Raw genomic sequence first — 22,760 nt, 5'->3', positions numbered from 1 at the left:
TCAAACCCACACTCTTGTTCTTGATTTTAAATGCTTGGCACAAGTTAATGAAATTTATCCAAAGTTAATTGATTTTCTCTTCACCTGCAATTTTATCATTTGCACAATAATGAAGGTCGCTTTCAAGTATTATTCTTGCCAAATTATTTGAATGTGTCGTTTTATGAATATGAGACTTGGGTCCCGCACTATAGCTCTTCTAAAATTATTAAAACTCCAAGCTTCAAAATAGTCCGTGTTAGTTTACAAAACCACAGCTTGAAAATTTAGGAGTTTGCCAATTCTCCGACAGGATTCCACAATCAATTCTTGCCAACAAACGAGAATACTTCTTTATCCCCCTACACTTCAAGGTTTGCTACACCTTTCAAACCCACACTCTTGTTCTTGATTTTAAATGCCTGGCACAAGTTAATGAAAATTATCCAAAATTAATTGAGTATCTCTTCACCCATACTTTTAATTGTTTACAAAATAATGAAGGTCTCTTTAAAGTATTATTCTCACCAATTTTTTTGAATGTGTCATCTTATGAATATGAGACTTGGGTCTCGCACTATAGTCTCTTGTAAAATTATTAGAACTCCAAATGTGAGAATAGTCCCCGTTGGATTCGATTGCATAGAAGATCGCATTCCTCCTTTTTTTTGCTATTCCGAGAGTGATGGTGAGCTCTTTTCCTATCATCTTAGGAGACTTCTGACACCAGCTAGCTTTACTGATTCGCAGGCAGCCTCTACCATGTTTGCTTTTCTTGCTTCTACTATTTGTGAGTCCGCCCTCCTATCCATTCCTCACCGCTCCATTCCTTCTCTCGGGTCCAAGCATCAAAGTACATGTCCTATGAATAAATGGTTTGATGCTGATTGTAAAGCTTTTCATTGGTCTATTCACTCTGCTTTTGAGACTCACTCCCTTGTCTTCGCTCACGTGCGTTTATCTAATCTCTGCTTTCTTCGTCAAAAGAAGTGTGCATATCCCTTTGCTCGACGCTTATCCAGAATCCCCAGAGTTTCTGGCCTACCCTTTTCCCTCGTTCTCCCCCCTGCCCTCCATCCTTGACTCTCACTCTTTGACTTCCCACACCATTTTGCTGTATGACATCCCGGGTCAGCCTTCCCTTCACTCCATCCCACCTCCTTATTGTGATTTGTTCACTTCCTCCAGTATCCTTGAGGCCATTAGATCTATGAAATGTAGTAGAGCTGCGGATGAGGATGGTTTTCAGGCCAAACTTTTCAAACTTGGTGCTTCTGTTCTCAGTTCATATCTTCCTACACTCTTCAATAGAGTGGTTTGCACTGGGTTTCCTGAGACCTGGTCGTGACACGTGATTTATCCTATTCATAAGTCTGGACCAGCTTCGGACCCCAGTAACTACGGGACCATAATGATTGGACATACATTTGCCAAACTTTATGCCACGGCTCTGAATACTATGTTATCTAGAGAGCTAGATAGGAAAGATTGTAGTGCCAAAGGATAGGCTGGTTTTTGTGTTGATTATCAGACTATGGATCATATCTTTACGATGAGGGCTATTATTGAGGAAGCTAGCCATCGCTCTGAGAAAGTCTACTATTGTTTTGTTGATTTCCGTAAGGCTTTTGGGTCTATTCCTAGGATGGCCTTATTTCAGAGACTTAGGGAGATTGGGATCTCAGATGTGTTATTGACTACTATTATGAGACTGTATGAGAAGGTGATTGGTAGACTCAAGACTCCAGAGGGTTTCTCAGATCTGATTCAGAGTACTACTGGGGTGAAGCAGGGTTGTCCTCTTTCTCCTACTTTGTTCAGTTTGTATATTGATGAGCTTGAGGATTTTCTTATGAACTCCTCGCAATTTGGTGATGGGTGTTATTTACATCAGGTTTTGATCTCCATTCTCCTCTTTGTTGATAATGTGGTTCTCCTAGCCTCTTCTCCTAATAGCTTACAGAGACTTCTTAATGCTCTGGCTTCTTTTTGTGATCAGCGTCAGCTTATGGTCAATCTGGCTAAGACTCGGGTTATGATCTTTAACTGCTTAAAGAGCTCTCATTTTTATTTCTTTTCCAAGGATAGGAGGTTGAGATCACTTCTTCATATATGTATCTCGAATTAAGTTTTTGGGACCCCGCTTCAGTTTGAGATTGGCTATTCAATCTAGAATTAGTAAGGGAATGGGGTCTCTAGCCATGATTGAGTGATAGTGCTTTAGACATCATTTTCAGGACATTTCGTCCAAGTTGTCCCTCTTAGACTCCTTGGTTAGACCAACCATTCTTTATGGTTTAGTGGTTTGGGGACCTTCTCTTCTTGCTTCAGATTGGGCTTCTATTGTGATGGAGCCTTAATTTTAGTCTTCATTCTTTATGGTGAAGAGTGATGAAAAGGTGAGAATATTTAGATGGACAAGGTAACTATGAAGAATTCATAATCATAGAGCATGTATCAATAATAATGTCAACAAAATTGCATAAGCAATAGATAAAGAGAAAAAGGAGTAGAATTTTTGGAAGAAAGTATTGCAAGATGAGAAGTTTACTGGGAAGCATCTTTTCTATAGGCAAAAATTGTGTAAAAATTTGGATCATGCCAAGCAATTACAACTAATGTTCGAGTTCCATCTATTTTTGATGAAAGCAATACAATCCTTTGTCTCAGCTTTTGATGATGTATCTGTGCACTACTATCTAGCATTTAAACTCTTTCCCAACTTTCAATCTTACCATAAGTATGAAAATGCTCTTACATAGTATATAAAATTCATTTCTAATATGAGTGAAGGTGTTCTCGGTGCTCAAACTTGGGGATAAAGACACGTTATTGACAAATTCTACAGACTGCAATGTTTATATCTTACCTAAACAATGATTTGGAAATGGTAACGAAGACCAAGGATTGTTTGGTCGTACTGTGATAAAAACAATATCCAAACTATAGCGATATGAAATCTAGAAGTCAAATAGAGATTTCAAAAGCAACAATTCAATTCCTAAATCCATGCCATACATCATATGCATTCAAATTGATGAAACAAAACCTGCATAAGTAATCCACTTGGAATGATTAAGGAATTATACTATGTAAGTGGTTGCTAGTAACTATAATATAACTCAAGAGGGAGCACTCTCGTGTTGCTGTGAACTACTTTTGGTTGCCTATCATCATCTAGAAACAAAAACTGGAGTTTTGCGGAGGTCACAAAATATATATCACCCTGAAATGAGCAGCTTGAGTTAGCAACAGGAAATGTCTGAGTTGATATGCCCAACAATGAAGTGATTGACGTGTAATAGTAGATGAGAAAGTTCAATCTAAGTTCGATGACCATCAAGAAAGACAAGACGTAATTCAAGCAATGAGAATCCGATGGAACCAACATCGCGTGGATTTTGAGATCTGCCTGAACAAAGAAGAGTACACAAGTGGAAGTGGACATGTTTGGAATGAATTTGCGATCAAGAATCCATATGCCCTCAGGAGTTTATTTAAAATCCACCGCAATAAAATCATGATTATAATGCCAAAGATGGACTACGGGGTATGCATGATCACATTTGTTATTTAAAAAGAGTAACTCGTGCAACATAGTAGTAAACTCACATACTTTAGGGCTATCGAAGGATATCATATTTGAAAATAAAAGCCATAACCGATTATATTGACAATAGTATCTGCTAAATCATAACTTGGTAATGAAGGAAGCCAATTATATTTGTGGTTAATTATGCAAAAGGTCTATTAATTAAAAAGGGGAAGCCACGATAATATTAAGTGTGAAGTTTATTATACAATCAAAATAAGGATATTTTATTAATGAAGCAATGCAATTAAATAATGTGACTTTTGAATTTAAAGGTCACATCCTATTGTATACACAATATAAATAGTTGTAGAGATATTTCATTTTGAGGAAAAAGATTCAAAAAACATTTAGATCCATATTCAGATATTCACAAGAAGTATTTTATATTATTTTGTATGGAGGTATAAGGAGCTCATTATGACTTTGTAAAAAAAGTTCTATTATTTTATTTCAATAATAAAATAAAATGTTCTTTGTTTATTATTAAAGGCGTGGAGATTTAAACTACAGGCGAATCATCCTTCGTAATTAATTTTTGAAATTCTATATACAATTTAAATATCAGATAAGTGGACAAGGTCATTTAGCATTTAAATTCGATCATCACAGATAGTGTGATATATTTAATTGTTTCCGTATCTGTGTCTAGTTTGTCTCCCAGAGGAGTTAAAATTCAATTTGGACTAATTTAAGATTGCGTAACAATTGATCTGTCGCATCTTGATTATTTAATTGTTGGTAGTTAAGTGTGTAAAACGTTATGAAGTTGTACATGAAAATTCGCTAAAATTGACTCTATTGTCCGGATGAGAAAAGGCACCGGTCTCTTTATTATTGAAGTCAGAAAATCTATATATTCCTTTTACAAGCATAAAATTCATTATTGACAAACATTATACAATTCTTTCAGTTATTTCAAAAACTCAACATTCAATTTCAGTGAGATCGAGTTCAAGGGATTTGCCAACCGAAGAACTCCAGAAGCTTAAATTCGCTACAGAAAAGCCTGAAACCAGACAATCAGCGTTTGAGGTGAAGGTTTACCTGCCTGGGTGTAGCGGACCCTGAAGTGTAGGGGAATTGAAAAGTATTCCCATTCGTTTCCCAGAACTGATTGTGGAATCCTATCGGAGAAGTGATAGGCTCTTGGATTTCCAATCTGTAGTTTTAGGAACCAACATATTGGCGACTCCGCTGGGGAGAGTTACTCGCAATACATATTGCGAAGTTACTCAAAACTTCTAATTTTGTAGATCAATATTAGAAAGAAGTTGTAACAGTTTGAGTGGAAGTGTACTCTGCTGGAAGTAAGAACCTGAAAGATCAATACATTCCTCAAAAGAGGTGGCAATTGTATTCAATAAAGTTTCAGTTGGTAACTCTGCTGAGGGAGAGGACTTAGAAGGAGATGATTTGATTACTTAACATGGAGAAAGAATACGACGATCAAGAGGCGGATCTATGTTACACCATGGAGGAAGAATAAATACACCCTTTAGATGAATTTTTCAATTTGGAAAGATATGAAGGTGAGACATCCGCACATTTGTTTGTAAGGATGTTGAATATTTTTTAGGAGGTACCTTCAGAAATCATGCCTCTACGCAAGGAATTGATAAGTTCTGTGAGTTGGGAATCTCACCAAAAGATCCTGATTTGATGCTTCTTTTCCAAATATTGGATGAAAGTTCAAGTTATATATCTCCTTTGGACGCATATTTGAATTTATAAAAGCAAGAAGATGAATTTGCAACACAATTCTTTATAAGGATGTTTAATGCTTATCAAGAAATACCTTTAGAATAGAGGCCTCCATCATCTGATCTTCTCTACAGGATGCAGGAATTAGGCCTCTTATATGATCATTAGTTTCTTAACTTTCTCAAACTTATGGATAATGAACTGACTATAGAATGAAATGAATGCGAGATTGAAGTAATATATGAGTCAAGTGAAGTTAGAGATTTGAATGGAGATGAAAATTTTGAAGGAAAATCAACCCATGATGATACTTATATGCCTATAGATGAAAATGAATGTAAAAATGTGGAAGAGGATTCTCTTAGTGTGGAGGAGATTTCAGCCTTGTTAGATATGGAGTATCAAAAACATGTTGAAAGAAATGGTCCAATTTTTTTCTTAAATCACTATGGTGAGCAAGTTGATGGAATAGTGCATTCTCAAAGGGCATTGGATGAAAGAGATGATCGTTCCGAGGAATCATATAGTGAGGATGAAGTAGAACATTATATGGTGTATGAACAAGAGGAAAGTTCCAAAGGTAATGTTGATGAAGAAATCAGCTTTGTTGATGACACACTTGATGATCCAAATGAAAGCTCTCATGAAGGCATGTCTGAATATTCTATGTTCTAGAGCTCTCATGAAGGCACGTCTGAATATTCTATATTCCTAAACCCATTGTTTGAAGAGAAAGCAGAAAGGGATGTGTTTGAGTTCACTATGTTCTTGAATCCTTTATTTGAGGAAGATTTTCCATGTAGCCAAATCCATCAGCACCATGATGAAGATAACAAGTCTGATGTTGAAATTGATGAAACCCATGAAGTGTATTCAGAAGGTGAAACATCTTTCAGTCCATCCTATGAGTAGGAGGAACATCAAACATGTGAAGGTGAGGTGGAATCAGCCATGCATAATGGGGAGGATATGTTGGAGAATAGTTCTGAAAATTGTTCCAATATCCTACCTGATCAAGTTCTTGAATATGAGTTATCTTCGATTTCTTTTTGTGAAAATGGATCAGATTGTATGCATAAAGATCTTCCACCTAGCAAAGATGATAGTGTACTTGATGACTTCTTAGAGGCTAAACATAAATCAGATCCTAAATACTACATTGAAGAAGTAGAGCCAATAACCATCATCCATGAGGATGGTGCATCTAAATCAAGTTTGATATATGAGCGGCAGACTGAAATGATGAAAGAAAGGCATATATCAAATGATGGTTGTTTTCTAACATTTGCTAATGGATCAAATTCTATTAAGGAACAATATGATATCATGATTAGGATATCCAAGGTGTTACATGATCAGAATCGGGTGTTCAATAGAGGAAAGATCTATGTTCATTTTTTTTGGGGGCCTTGGGGCCACCCACCTTCACCTTGCATCATGCTAAGCATGGATGCTCGGTCTGCTCTTCCAGAGATAGCTGGAATCCCATTATGCCCGCAAGGGACATATGTCCCCAACAAGAGCCACTAATGGAGCCTTAGTTTTAGTCTTCATTCTTTATGGTGAAGAGTGATGAAAAGGTAAAAATATTTAGATGGACAAGGTACCTATGAAGAATTCATAATCATAGAGCATGTATCAATAATAATGGCAACACAATTGCATAAGCAATAGATAAAGAGAAAAGGACTAGAATTTTTGGAAGAAAGTATTGCAAGATGAGAAGTTTACTAGGAAGCATCTTTTCTATAGGCAAAAATTGTGTAAAAATTTGGATAATGCCAAGCAATTACAACTAATGTTCGAGTTCCATCTCTTTTTGATGAAGGCAATACAATCCTCTGTCTCAGCTTTTGATGATGTATATGTGCACTACTATCTAGCATTTAAATTCTTTCCCAACTTTCAATCTTACCATAAGTATGAAAATGCTCTTACATAGTATATAAAATTCATTTCTAATATGAGAGAAGGTGTTCTTAGTGCTCAAACTTGGAGATAAAGAAATGTTATTGACAGATTCTACAAACTGCAATGTTTATATCTTGCTTGAACAATGATTTGGAAATAGTAACAAAGAGCAAGGATTGTTTGGCCGTATTGTGATAAAAACAATATCCAAACTATAGCGATATGAAATCTAGAAGTCAAACAAAGATTGCAAAAGCAACAATTCAATTCCTAAATCCACACCATACATCATATGCATTCAAACAAATGAAAGAAAACTTGCAGAAGTAATCTGCTTGGAATGATTAAGGAATTATACTATGTAAGTGGTTGTTAGTGACTATAATATAACTCAAGAGGTAGCCCTCTTGTGTTGCCGTGAACCTACTTTTGGTGCCTATTATCGTCTAGAAACAAAAATTGGAGTTTTGTGGAGGTCACAAAATATATATCACCCAGAAATGAGCAGCTCGAGTTAGCAATAGGAAATGTCTGAGTTGATATGCCCAACAATAAAGTGACTGACATGTAATAGCAGATGTGAAAGTTCAATCTAAGTTTGATGACCATCAAGAAAGATAGGACGTAATTCAAGCAATGAGAATCCAATGGAACCCGTCATCGCGTGGATTTTGAGATCTGCCTGAACAAGAAGAGTACGCAAGTGGAAGCTGACATGTTTGGAATGAATTTGCGATGAAGAATCCATATGCCCGCAAGAATTTATTTAAATTCCATGGCAATAAAATCATGATTATAATGCCAAAGATGGACTACGGGGTACGCATGATCACATTTGTTATTTAAAAAGAGTAACTCATGCAACATAGTCAGAAACTCACATACTTCAGGGATATCGAAGGATATCATATTTGAAAATAAAAGCCATAGCCGATTATATTGACAATAGTATCCGCTAAATCATAACTTGGTAATGAAGGAAGCCATTTATATTTGTGGTTAATTATGCAAAAGGTTTATTAATTAAAAAGGAGAAGCCACAATAATATTAACTGTGAAGTTTATTATACAATCAAAATAAGATATTTTATTAATGAAGCAAAGCAATTAAATAATATGACTTTTGAATTTAAAGGTCACATCCTATTGTATACACAATATAAATAGTTGTAGAGATATTTCATTTGGAGGAAAAAGATTCGAAAAACATTTAGATCCATATTCAGATATTCACAAGAAGTATTTTATATTATTTTGTATGGAGGTATAAGGAGCTCATTATGACTTTGTAATAAAAGTTCTATTATTTTATTTCAATAATAAAATAAAATGTTCTTTGTTTATTATTAAAGGCGTGGAGATTTAAACTACAGGCGAATCGTCCTTTGTAATTAATCTTTGGAATTCTGTATACAATTTAAATGTCAAATAAGTGGATAAGGTCATTTAGCATTTAAATTTGATCATCACAGATAGTGTGATATATTTAATTGTTTCCGTATCTATCTAGTTTATCTCCCAGAGGAGTTAACATTCAATCTGGACTAATTTAAGATTGCATAACAATTGATCTGTCGCATCTTGATTATTTAATTGTTGGCAGTAAAGTGTGTAAAACATTATGAAGTTGTACGTGAAAATTCATTGAAATTGACTCTATTGCCCGGATGAGCAGAGGCATTGGTCTCTTTATTATTGAAGTCAAAAAATCTATATATTCCTTTTACAAGCATAAAATTCATTATTGACAAACATTATACAATTCTTTCAGTTATTTCAAAAACTCAACATTCAATTTCGGTGAGATTGATTTCAAGGGATTTGCCAACCAAAGAACTCCAGAAGCTTAAATTCGCTATAGAAAAGCCTTAAACCAGACAACTAGCATTTCAGGTGAAGGTTTACCCGCCTGGGTGTAGCGGAGCCTAAAGTGCAAGGGAAATGATAAGTATTCCCATTCGTTGGCTAGAACTAATTGTGGAATCCTATCAGAGAAGTTGCAGGCTCTTGGATTTCCAATCTGCGGTTTTGGGAACCAACATGTTGAACGTATTTAGATGTTTTTACGACGCATCATTAGATGTCATAGATTCACCCCTCACAACATTGTCCTAGCTGAGTTTGGTGCTCATCCTTTTAGACTTGTGACCATTTTTTATTTGATCTGGTTTCTTCATCGACTTCGTGGTTTCATGGGTTCAGATGTTGATCGTCATAGATACTCTCATCTGGCATAGTGTTTTTTGGTTCAAATTACGAGATTCAATACTAGCACTAGATCTCGTTGTTGGTATGCTCTGGCCACTTCTTTGTTGGGTTCGATTGGGATTGATATTGATCATCTTCCTCCATACCAGTTCTTATTGGACGCTCTTGCTGATCTCCTCCCCTCTCAACAAGTGTTGAATGATTATGTTAGACAGGATATTTACAGCTAGTATATTATCACTACTTGGTGTAATCCTTCTGGTGGATTAAGCCCTAAGATGGCATTTTATGCAGAGCATTTTCTTGAGATTCAAATTTGCATTATTGTGCGTCCCAGGTATCTCTATCGGCGTTGGTGTCACGCTCTTCGATTCTCCTTGGGTTCCTTTAAAGTTGGTTCTCATCATCTTCGGGTCCAAACTGATCACCATTAGGACAGAGAGGATCATATTTGTAGATTGTGTACATTGGTTGAGGTTGAGACAGAGACTCATTTCTTATTTTGTTGCCCTATCTACTATGAGATTAGGGTGAGATACTATTCTCTTTTCAGAGATTGTTTCTCTCTCTCTGAGTTCTTCAAATATGAGGATCAACGATGTCTCGCACTTTATCTTCGAGAGGCCACCCAGCTTCGTGAACATTCCCTTCAGACAACCACATCTCAGAACCACACTTTGATAAGCTCATCACCGCCTTTTTCTTCCCTTCATCTCAGTCACGGGGCATGAAAAGGCCTTCCAACATTACTCCTTCCAGATCCGTCAGACATTGCACCAGTCTTTCCAGACAGGGACACTCCTCCAGCGGATCTCAGCGACGATCTATCACGTTGTATCGTCGATGGTTATATCCTTCTGTGATTGATTACTTTGTACCTAGGAAGGATTCTTAGTCCTTACTTGGTGTTTGGTCCTGTTTCTTATTTTGTTGTTTCTTTTCTGTCACCATTTGGTGATCCTGCTGCTGCCAACTCTTCTGTTTGTATGCTCAGTCCCATAAACCTCTTTAGTTTTTTTGTTGGACATTAATATTATTATCTTATCTTATCTCAACCATGTCTTCTCCTACTTCCTCTAATACCTCTTGAGTATGTGCTAATCCATTAACTTGTTTATTATGGTGGATTGAGAAAAATTTAGGACTATTTTTCTCAACAAGTTTCTGATACTCTATGTCTAACAAGGCTGAAATTTCTTCCACATTGAGAGAATCTTCTTCCTCATTTTCACATTCACTAACATCTGTTGTTATACAAGTATCATCATGGATGGATTCTTCCTCAGACTGACTAGAAACTTCTCCATTCAAATCTGAAAGATCATTATGTTCTTGTAGCACTTCGATATATCTTTCTTCAGCTCCATCACTTTCTTCCAATATCTGAAAAAGAAGTTTCAAATCGGGGTCACTTGGTGAGACTCCCAATTCAAAACAAATCTTTATAAATTCCACGTATGGGTGTGTGATGTTTGATGGTATCTCATGATAAATGGTTGTTATCCTCATGTACAAATGTGCCAAAGACCCCTTCAAATCTCTCTAAACCGAAAAAGGCATCAAGTGGAGACATGTCAGGATCTTCTTTCGTGCCGCAGTTTTGCTCTTCACACTTTTCATAACACATCTCATCTTCCTCGCTTGCATCATGAAATTCATATAAGAATCATTGTTCAAACTCTTTCTAAGATGAGATACTTTATGTAGGTAATGATTCATATGCTTTTCTTGCATTATCCTTTAATGTCCCAACAAATAGCTTCATCACCAAATCTTCTGCATCGATCTCATAATCTTCTATGAATGTATAAAACGCATCCAAATGTTGAAGTGTTGATTCATCCCATTCTTCGTGGAATTTTGGTACAAGTTGTGAAAGTTTTGGGGATAGTTTGCTAGGTTCATAATCAAATTTTTTGAAATCCAATGGCCTGATGCCATCTGGAATGAAGGGCTTTCTTTGAAATGACCGATACATTTGAAAAACTATCTACCATCTCTGTCCGAGTTTTCTCCCTTAGTAGAGATACAAATTGAATTTTTGAATAGAGCTGCCCCTTCTTTTGAGGCAAATGTTGATCTTCGAGGTTCTCACTTCTAGTAGAGTATGCTTCCAAACAAACTATTACGAATGATTTATGATTTGTGAAATTAAATTTTTTGGATAACTTAACAATATGTATTGTGAGCAGCTCTCCTAGTAAAGTCAACAATCTGTTGGTTTCCAAAACCACAGATTGGATATTTAGGAGTTTGGCAATTCTCCGACAGGATTCCACAATTAGTTATGGCCAACAAACAAGAATACTTCTTCATTGACCAATATTATGCTCAAGAGCAATTCAAAATTCAATGGTAGAAATTATGGCACTTGGAAGCAACAGATATAGCATTTTTTGAATATTGGAATACCGATCAGATTGTCTGGGTGTTACACAACGTCCGACTGCCCCTAGTATTGATCAAGATTAATGGGATTGGAATAATCGAGAGGTGGTGATGCTTCTCAAATTATCCATGGCTGATGATCAACTCTCTTAAATTCCATCCGGCAAGACGACTACCGAGATATGGGCACATCTCAAAGGCCTTCATGAGACTTGTGACAAGAGCAAAGCTTTCTTCTTGAAGAGCATTGTGCTTTCTATTATCATGGATAAGTGAACCTTGCTCCAGGCTCACTTGAATTGGATTCAAGAAATTTTTTATTAGATGCTTGCCATTGGTCACAAAATGGAGGAAGAGGATGTTGTGGTTATCACTCTCTAGAGTTTACCAAAGTCCTACGAGCATTTTATTGAGACACTCAACATCACGTCTTCTAGTGTTGATCTAAAGTTTACTAATCTCTGCACACTTCTGCTTCAACAAGATCGGCAGAAATAACAGTTCAATAGCAGTTCCAACTCCACCTCCACAACGCAAGCCTTTGCTACCAAATCCTTTTAGAAGGATAAAGGCCAGTTTCAACAATCTTCTTAGGAGACATCCTCTACTTTAGATTCAGAAGGCTTCCAGAAGAAAAACATTCAATGCAACTATTGCCACAAGTTTGGGCACATTAAGGTTGAATATCGGAAGCACTTAGCTACCCTATCTAAGCAATCTGGTTCGCAACCACAACGAACAGTGCGGAGAACCTTGAGCAAATAGAATTTGCCTTTTATGCTTTTTTGACAACTTTGTGCTCTATTATCTATTGTATTCTATTGTAGCCTATTACAAAAGATTATTATAATCTATTGTAAATTATTGTGCTCTATTAGCTATTGTATAAGCACTTAGTAATCTATTGTGATCTTCTGTAAATATTAGAATGTTTCTAATATTTAGTTTTTTGTTTCTAGAATAATGTTTATATTATTTATGATTGTTTCTTAAGGAAACATCATTCAGTCTCTTATATAAATTAATGTCTTGATCATTGTTAATAACAAACAAGTATTTTACCAATTACTTCGTAATAGGAATGATTGCATACTACAATTTTACAAACAAATGTTAAATAGAACTTTGGCTTGTCGAATCTACAGATGTAGTTTATACACTCCCATTCACCAATATTTAATCAACTTATAATAGATGATTTCTGATAAAAACTTCACACTTTACTCTTGCTAAAACCAACTTTCGTGCCTACAAATATAACATGTAATACTGAAATCTGTCTTGATTGAAATAACACAATTTGTAGGTTGAAATGTCTATCCAAATATCATTGAAGATATTGTTAAACTGAACAGCGGTAACTAGAAAGGTATGGCTGCTTTACACATAATGCAACAGAAGAAGCACTGGGGATATTGTGCCAACAATGATGTGATCCTGGATAGTCAGTTTCCTTGGTGCAAACTCCTTTCTATGCTGAGGCAAATATATTTTCAGCCTTCTTAGCGGATGTATATTTACTCCAGAATAAATATATCAAATATATTTATGACTCCCGCCAAGGATAGCAGCATAAATGATTGATTTTTTCATTTTCCCTCCTGTACGAACACAATAATGAATGAGGAACCCACTGTGGCTATTAACACAAACTATAGCAACACTTTATTGAGAGGTCAAAATTTTATCAAAGTCACTTCGTCAATTATTTCACTGGATATTCATATCATCATTGAAGTACCCAATATCAGATTTGAAACAGCTCTGACCTGGTCTTACACATAGGAAGCATACCCAACTTGTTTTCATGTAACGCTTTGGAGAGAATTAGATGCAATAGTGCAATTGGATTATTAGTCCTTATTCCAAATGATTTTCAGCCGCTTAAGCAAGAATAGTAACCCAAGAGCTGTGCGAATGTCTCAATGGACCAGTGCCTATAATATTCCCTTGGAATAATCTGCCAAAATAACACAAAGTCCAACCTGAAATACCCTGTGCATACGATTCTGAAAATTTCCACACTAAATCATCTGCTTTCTGAGATTCTCAATGTCGCAAAACTATTCCAAGGCCCTATATATGAATGGACGTTATCCATAGATGATTGAAAGATTGCCAATAACTTCAGAATTTTTACTGTATTTACTATTATAAATCAGCAATACAACAACCAAAAACATAAAATCCAATCTTAGAAACATTGTGTTACACTCATATTAGAGAGAAACAATAACATGCACCTGTAATCCCAAATGAAAATTCTGATATGAATCTACTACAGACAATGAATTAGGGCTATGTCCAATCTACCAAGAAATCCTGAAGGTTCCATCCTCAGCTTCCCAATGTTCTCCAAGGAGAAACTAAAAATCCAATCTCAAATTCAAGTGTAGCTGACAATGAATGATACTCCCCCTTTAATGTTGAATAGTGACTTTAGTTTCCACTTCTATCTTTTTGTCGTTTCCGTCTTTGTCACCTTTAACCCACTTAATAATATTAACTTGACCCATTTTATAAATATTTCATTAAGCTCTCTTATGCCAAAATTAATATTTTGACTGTAGAATTACAATGGCATTGTATTGCTTTAGCTATAGCATAGTTAAAAAAGCAGCAAGATATCACTAGTCGCGCGAAATATCACAGATGAATGTTATAGCCAATATAATTGCCCAAAGTATCGGTACTGGTTTTCTCAGAAAATCACAGCGTTTGATTTTCAAAAAATTGCCAAATCCCGCAGATAAATAGGGTTGAAAATATGGATTTTCGTTGAGCATTTTATATATTAAAAGATGTCAAACTCTTATTAGGTTTTACCATGGATAGCTAGTATTGAATGCATATTTTGTTTTGACTATTTTCATGTTTGCTTGCTGAATCGTGTGGGCATTTGCTGAATCTGAATTGTCGTGTGGGCATTTGCTGAATCTTGATGGTGATTTGCTGAATCTGAATCGTCTGGTGATTTTGCTGAATTAATTAGTTGCAGGTAGAATCAATTGGGCTAAAGTCACTGGTTGTAGGAAGAATCGACCAGGTTGGGTGGATTTATATGCAATTTGTATTTGTATTCCATTGTAATTTTACATTATTAAATTATATTTAATTTAGTAATAATTAAATTATGCAGTGTTTCAATCAATATAATATAATATTGTATCTATATGTAACTTTACTATTATGTATTATTAAATAATATATAACCTATATTGATTAATTAAATAGACTTACAATCTTGCAGTATATATAAAATAGTAAAATACATATATTATGAAATACAATATTATTAAATAGTAATAGTTTATAATTTATATTTTATTATACTATGTTTATTAATATTTAATATTGTCATACAATATTAAACTAGTAATTCTATTTTAATTTTTACCGTTTTAATAATTTTAATGGAAATATGGGATATTTTCAACTGTTCGATAAAAGTGCCGATTTATTGCCAAGTTTTTGTTGATTTCAAGATTTTCGAAATTTTTGGGTCAGCCGAGATATTGCCAATACCAAATTTTTAAACTATGAGCCATAGTATCAATGAATATTGGTATATCATGTAAGGATGAAATCAAAAGCTAGCACATCCTTTAATGTTGAGGAGAGATAAAAGGCTAGCATATCCTTTAATGTTGAGAAGAGGTATAGTTCAATGAAAGTCTGTCATTTGCTCTATTTATATTTATATTTGCATGATTATTATATGAAGAAACCGATTATTTCAACTAGCGAATGAGATATGTGTTAGAATGTCTATTTGTTGTAATGTTTATCAAGTAATGCTTATTAACAATTTGTCACTTGAAGAACTGCATGTATCAAGAGATAAATACTCTCATTATTGGTGGAACTTATATGGAATCAATTTAATTATTTAATTAAATATTCCAGTGTTGGTCATAAATAAATGGAAATCCAGCATTTTGATTATAGTCAAACTGGTATAATCTTTGTTTGGGTGAATCCTAATACTTAAGTGGAGAGGGCAATATTGAAATGGAACATGATACGGTTGCAGTTGGCATCAGTATTATTGCATTGCACAATAGAAATTGCTTGTAGTTTGTGGCTTTGGGAGCATTGGTTATTTGACACCAACATCTGGTTTTGCCGAGCGGATCTTTATATAACAACTTGTCTAGTGGGTGATTCTATTAATGGAATTAGCTTGTAGGAAATATATTCTGATCTTTATGAAGTAGAGAAAGGGAGAAAGATTTTTGGGTAGAACTGGATTCTTCATAGGTTCAGGCGGATGTTCAATTTCTATGTTAGCATTCTGTACATGGCATAAGTCATATTTCTCTACTGTAGAAATCTCAGACCTTGACCATAATATTTTTTGCGTTGCATGAAGAACTGATGTCTGGGTGGTTTTGAATATTCACATCGTGGTATACAAGGAAAATTTTGCTTGCTCCAAGGAAGCTTAAGAAAAACTGATGAGTTTTACCATAGTTCCAAAACTCGCCTTGAAATCACCAAAATCGCCGATTTGGCAATAAGATTCATGACTTCCGATTTTTTTGGGATCGAAAATCGCTGAAGGCGATTTTTTCTTGTGAATCGCCTGAATCGCCCAAATCGGCGATTCATGGCAAAAATGGCCAGAATCGCCATCAGGTATCTCCAAAAATCGGCCGCGCCAGCAAGCATAAAAAGTTGGATTTAAAAAAAACAGACATGTTTTAGTTGCTTTCTAATTTGTCTTTCCTCTTTGTTATAACCCTAAAGAGCCTTCTATTTTCTTAGCATGAGTAGAAGAGAGGAAGAGTGAGAGAGAAGAAGAAAAAATAAAATCCATAGGTTTCCAACTGGCAAGAAAGAAGAGCACCAAAGAGATTAGAAGTCCATCTGGGGAGGCCATAAATTGCATTGGGAGCATTAAGGAGTCAATATCAACACTCCTAAACTCATTTGCAAGAGGTAAGTGCTGGTTTTTTTTTTGCATGTTAGTGTATTATGCATTTTTTGTTAATTTTTTTTAGTGTTCATTTGCAAATCTTTAATGTTTTTTATTTCTAATAAATTGCAAACTAGGGTTTGTTGTTTTGTAGTTTTTGTTTATTAGTTGCAAACTTTGATATTTTACATGAATTTTTTTATTGCAGCAGCCCTTTGTTTTCATTTTCCAATTTCCACAATGGGTAAAAAAGATGAATGCTGAAAATATAATGAAGAGTTTCCTGAGAGAACCAAATATCAAACAAAATGTATATTTTGCAAAGAAAAAATAAATTCGGGAGGTATCTATAGATTGAAATACCACATTGCTGGCATACCTGGCCATGATGTCACAGTTTGCACTCATCAAACTGCTGAGGCAAAACGCACTTGTTTAGTGGCATTAGAAAAAATTGAACAAGACAAGTTGAATAGGAAAATGCAACTTGAAGGGTTAAGAGGTATTGGCTCCCGTGCTCCCACATCCGCAACTGCATCTACATCTGCATCTGCATCAGCTTCCGCATCCGTAGGTTGTGTTGGAGAGGGTTCTTTCAGGCCTCCTTTTCATGCTAGTGCTAGTGCTCATGTGAGTGTTAGTGCTAGTGGTAGTCGGTCTTATACTGAGATAGAGTCCAACACCAACCTATTGCGGCCTAGAGTGCGGAAAAATAGAATGGATAGTTACTTTGTGCCCCGCACTACTCCTGGCTCCCAACTCACGCTTGAGGGCATGGGTTTGAACAAGGAGATTCATGATGCTGCTAGAAAAGAGATTTGCAAATTCTGGTACTTTTGCAACATTCCATTTATTGCAGCCAGGTAATTGATTATTTTTTCTTTGTTATTTTTTAAGTTAAAAGTAAAAGTAAAACTTTAATTATATCTACTTGTTTTATGATTTGAGTTTTTGACATCTAAATTTCTAATCAATATTATTATCTATTTGTGACAGGGCTCCTTATTGGCAGAACATGATAGATGCAATTGCCATTTGTGGTCCGGGGTTTAAAGCCCCAACTGAGGCTAAGTTGAGTGGATACCTCCTAGATGAAATGGTTGAGGATATGAGGCATGAGCTTGAGGACAACTGAAAGGAGTGGATCGAAAAGGGTTGCATCATCATGACTGATGGTTGGACAGATAGGAGGGGAAGAATACTCCTCAATTTTCTTGTATCCTGTGTAGGTGATTGATCATTCTACTTTTCTACATACATAATTATGTATCGTGATTGACTATTTCAAATTTTGATTTGTTGATTGCTAATAGTAATTATAATTCGTTGTTTTGTTACTTGTAGGATATACCATGTTCCTCAAATCCATTGATGCTTCTGCTCATGGAAAAAACGCCACATACTTATGTGAGGTTATTGAGGAAGTTATAGCAGAGGTGGGGGAACAACATATGGTGCAAGTGGTGACAGATAATGCAGCAAGTTATGTTCCTGCAGGTAAACTTTAAACTTTTCAAGTTTTGAAAATAAATTTATTTGAATTTTGAACTTTTTCTAATTCTAACTTAGAATTTCTAAGTTTCCTAAGTTCTAACATGTTTGAAATTTGAATTTCTAATTAACTTAAAATTGTTGTAGGTAAACTTTTGATGGAGAGGCACCCCCCCATATTTTGGTCCCCTTGTGCGGCACACTGCATTGACCTCATGTTGGAGGAAATTGGCAAACTTGAGTGGGTCAAGTCATGTGTGGAAAGGGCAAAAAACATATGCAAGTTTATTTATAATCATTCATTTGTCCTTAGCACAATGAGGAAGTACACAAGAGACAAAGAGTTAGCTTGTCCAGGGATCACGAGGTTTGCCTCGAATTTCATCACCTTGCAGTTCTTGTTGACATCAAGGGATGATTTGAGGAGCATGTTTGTTGGGCGGGAGTGGATTTCATCTTCCTATGCTACGACCACTGCAGGGATAGATGTGGTGGATTACATATTTGATGATGATGGTTTTTGGAAACTTGCTAGAGAAATCCTTAAGGTAAATTTATTGCAATTTAACATTTAATATTTTATAGTTTACTATGCTAATTGTTTAATGATTTAGTTTTACCTTAAGTTATATTATTGAATTATTCTATATTTAAGTTTTGACTCAAATTTTTGTTTTACTTTATATGTAGGCCACTGAGCCCTTTGTATCTCTCCTACAAACTGCTGATGGGGAGAAGCCCTCTATGGGCTACATAAATGAGGGCATGGATAGGGCCAAGGAGGCCATTAGAGCCCAGTATGCAGGAGTGCAGGAGAAGTATGCCCCTATTTGGGACATCATTGATAGGAGATGGCAGAATCAGCTCCACAGACCCATCCATGCAGCAACTTACTTTTTGAATCCAGCATCTCGTTTCCGTCCTGACTTCAAGGCGAATGAGGAGGTTCTCATCGGATTATATATAGTGGCCCAGAGGTTGAGTATTGATGAGGATAGCAGTGCTGCAATTATTGAGCTTGATAAGTTCAATAATGAAGAAGGGCCACTTTTCTCTAGCAGGATGGCCATAGATGCTCGGGAAACAATACAACCAGGTAAAAATTAAATAATATATTCAATATTCATAAATCTAGATTCTAAACTTAAAGTTGATTATGTAATTTTAGAGTTAACTTGTAATTTGTAATTTGTAAATGAGACTAATTGTTTTTATTTTCCCTTATTTCAGATAGATGGTGGCAAATGTTTGGGGCCACAACCCCAAAACTTCAAAAAATTGCCATCCGTATTCTGAGTCAGCCAAGCAGCGCTTCTGGATGTGAGCGCAGTTGGTCCATGTTCAAACACATCCACTCGAAGAGGAGAAATAGGTTGACAGTGCAGAGGTTGAATGATCTTGTCTTTGTTCATTACAACCTCCGTCTTAGGATCAGACAGATTTTGGGCACTGACTCCTTTCCGATCATTCTGGAGGAGATTGATCCAGAATCAGAGTGGCTCACAGAGGTTGTGGATCCAGTCTTCACTGAGGGGGACCGTGTGTGGATTGACCAGGTGGATATAGAGGCTAAGGCATCTAGAGCACGTTCTTCAGGCATTGGTAAACGCACACGTGCACGCACAGACACAGGCCCTAGTAATGTTCGTGAGCCCATCTTACATGCGGGAGATATGGCTCGGCAGTCCTCTAGGACCTACATTAGACGCCTTGCTACTAGGCAGACTGGATACTCAGAGGTTGAGGCTGAGGTTGCAGCCGAGCTTGAGGATGGTGTTGAGGATGATGATGACTATGAGCCTGAGGCTTGAGCTGGAGCCTTGCTTTTATATTTTGTTTACAGATATTGATACTGAATCATTGATAGACATATGTTTCAAACTTTCATGGATCTTCATCTTAGATTCTTACACACATTTATGATTTGATGTCTTATGGATCATCTTACATTCTATGATTTAAATCATGATGATCATTTGATTTCTATTTACTTCAGCTAGTCTACAATTTACATTTTAGATAACATAGTTACGTATGTGATGGATTATATGTTCCATGTTTATGTATGTTAAGTTTTAACTTCTATTTGATGATGTTATAGTGTGTTTAAGTTATATTCAATAAAGGGTACATGAAATAAGTTTTAAATTGTTAAAATCTTTAAATTTAAAGGGTTTTTTCAAATTTGCCGATTCATTGCCGATTCATGATTCGATTCGGCCTTGCCGATTCCGATTCAAGTTACTTTGGTTTTTAGGGTGCTTTTTCCCTAATCACGGAATGTTTTTCAAAGTTTTTTGGTCTTTATGTTTTACTAGCCAGCTGAGGATGGATAATATAAATGAATGGTCTATAAATATTCAGGTTAGAAGTCAATCTCTCATTCGGCAATTTTTGTGAATATCAGTCATTGGTTAATCTATACATTGTTGGCAAATTTTTTACAAACTTATAGTTCTATTTGAACATGCTATCATAGGTTTATGTACTGAAATACACATTGATAGTAGGTTTAAACATACTTGAACCTAAATCATCAAATTAAAACAATACTATTTGATTTACATAGCAGTGTGTCAACTGTTTGATTAAATGCACTTCAAGGGAAGAGTGGAGAATTAATGATTCATAATGTGAAAGTTAATGGGTATATTTACAATTTGGCAGTAAATACAGCAACACAAGTGGCAGATTCGTTCTTCAGAGATATTCTTAGGGTACATGGATTACCTAGGAACATAATCAGTGACAGGGAGAGAATATTCTTGAGCTTATTTTGGCAGGAACTTTTATTTTGATGGGACATTCTTAATATGACATTACCCACAAACAGAAGGGTAGACTGAGATTGTTAATATGTGGGTGGAAGCATATCTCCAAAATTGCATTTCAGGGAAGTACCAAGCATGGTTTAAATGGTTATACCTGGGTGAGTATTGTTAAAAGTCCTACATACCACATGTTGATCAACATGTCACCTTTTATGGCTTTGTATGGCTATGAAGCTCCCTATCCCCATGGACTTGTCACCTGGCTGAAGAATAGTATTAGGAACAACACCCAACAACAACCTCTCCAATGGATTGTCTTAGTTGACTCAAGATTGTTCAAACACTCATGGCAAGTTGTACACCCAGATGATGAATTGCAATAATCAGTTCACAACTCACATACATATATTACCTCCAATGCTTGCTTGACAAACACATGATTTCAACTTGCAACTCAAAATACTGTGAAGGTCTTCATATTTCTCATAAATATAAACCAAAATCACTAACAATCTATCACCAATGAAGCACCACTGCAGATCCTCTATGAATCTACCAACAATCACCCAAGAATAGATCTTTTACTACCAGAGATGATACTCTAGGTAGGGTTTCTTCTTCCGAGAGTTCCACGAACAAACGAACAGAGCTTCTCCAACAAATACATTACCCACATAAAAATGCAAATGAACTGAAGTCACTTATATATCCTCAAACTCTAGGACAAAAATGGGAGAAAATAAAATGTTATTATAATCCCCTTACATCTTATTGTAAACTTTATGACCACTTTCAAATTAACTTAAGTAAAATAATGAAATATTTCATATTTAAATGCTTGTACTCAAACTAAAGTCTTGATTTAAATATTAAGCAATTAAATTCTAAAAACTTAAGAAGTGTAAACATTGAACTTTACCATTTAATTTAAATTTGACCCAATTAAGTTGTGGAAAAGACAACTGATCATCAAATAGAAAATTGAAGGTGCTGGGGTGCTGTTGATGAGGAGGAAGTCAGTTTGAGCTAATAATAGCAAATTACTAAATATAGATGTCCACTCCAAGATTCTTGAAGAACACATCAAAATCTTGAAATTCCTTTGGAAAGTGGGATATGCGTCCTCAAGACTAACAAAACTTATTGACAACATTAAATAGTCCCTTGGGCAAGACAAGCATCCACCAACAAGGTCAAAGCCAACCAAAGAGCAATGAAATGCTAAATTGGGGACATCACATGTTAGACATTATCGTCCGGAGACGACTTTTCTTTTTGGGGGGTCAGATGTTTACCATATGGGGTAAATAGTTTAATGCATACAAACAATAGACAAGAACATGTAACGCAGCAGTACTCCTTTTATTATTCGCGTATATGCCGAAGAGATTACATAGTGCTTCCAATGATGATTACAACAATAATCCAAAGTCCATTTCAGACGGTGTACATATACCATTCTGAAGAGGTGACTCAACCATCGCACTCATTTAGAAATAATTAATTCCACTCGTCGGCTACATGATAATTACCGACTACATGCTAATCTACCTGTCGACTATTTTATAACTTTACCGACAATAGACATTATTACTAACATAATTAATCCATTTCAGACTAATGCTCTTGGCATTGTTTTCTGTGTCCTATTCTAGCTTAATTTTGGGATTCCTTCAAGAGTTCAAGCAAACCTATGGATTGTGTTAACTATTTTGGCATTGTCCTTCATTTTCACACAAACAAAAGGTACAGAAAGGGTAGTCTGAAAATTTTGCAATGTATTTGGTTTTGGATATTA

At 35.6% G+C, this 22,760-nt stretch overlaps 2 protein-coding genes across 4 annotated transcripts in view; both read left to right on the top strand.

Annotated features, from left to right (window-relative positions):
• Positions 1–22,760, top strand: part of TDP1 (tyrosyl-DNA phosphodiesterase-like protein) — a 374,303-nt gene that overhangs the window by 108,796 nt on the left and 242,747 nt on the right. The gene's annotated exons all lie outside the window — the stretch shown is intronic.
• Positions 17,605–20,177, top strand: LOC149542963 (putative transcriptional regulator tpeD). Its single transcript, XM_089796236.1, has 5 exons — positions 17,605–17,929; positions 18,045–18,197; positions 18,339–18,739; positions 18,882–19,287; positions 19,422–20,177. The coding sequence occupies exons 1-5, from the start codon at positions 17,866–17,868 to the stop codon at positions 20,000–20,002; spliced, it is 1,605 nt and encodes a 534-aa protein (XP_089652362.1). The 5' UTR covers positions 17,605–17,865; the 3' UTR covers positions 20,003–20,177.

The sequence above is a fragment of the Cupressus sempervirens genome, chromosome 8, assembly GCF_028749045.1.
Source record: "Cupressus sempervirens isolate cs-2001-9-10 chromosome 8, ASM2874904v1, whole genome shotgun sequence".
In the NCBI taxonomy this organism is placed as follows: domain Eukaryota; kingdom Viridiplantae; phylum Streptophyta; class Pinopsida; order Cupressales; family Cupressaceae; genus Cupressus; species Cupressus sempervirens.
The sequence above is the reverse complement of the archived record's forward strand: the minus strand, read 5'-3'. Positions and strand labels throughout refer to the sequence as shown.

Bases quoted from the DNA above. Each gene is read 5' to 3' on its own strand.
- LOC149542963 (XM_089796236.1), top strand. From the start codon at position 17,866: ATGACTGATGGTTGGACAGATAGGAGGGGAAGAATACTCCTCAATTTT. The intron at 17,930-18,044 runs GTGATTGATCAT...TGTTACTTGTAG, and splicing joins TTTTCTTGTATCCTGTGTAG to GATATACCATGTTCCTCAAA. The intron at 18,198-18,338 runs GTAAACTTTAAA...AAATTGTTGTAG, and splicing joins AGCAAGTTATGTTCCTGCAG to GTAAACTTTTGATGGAGAGG.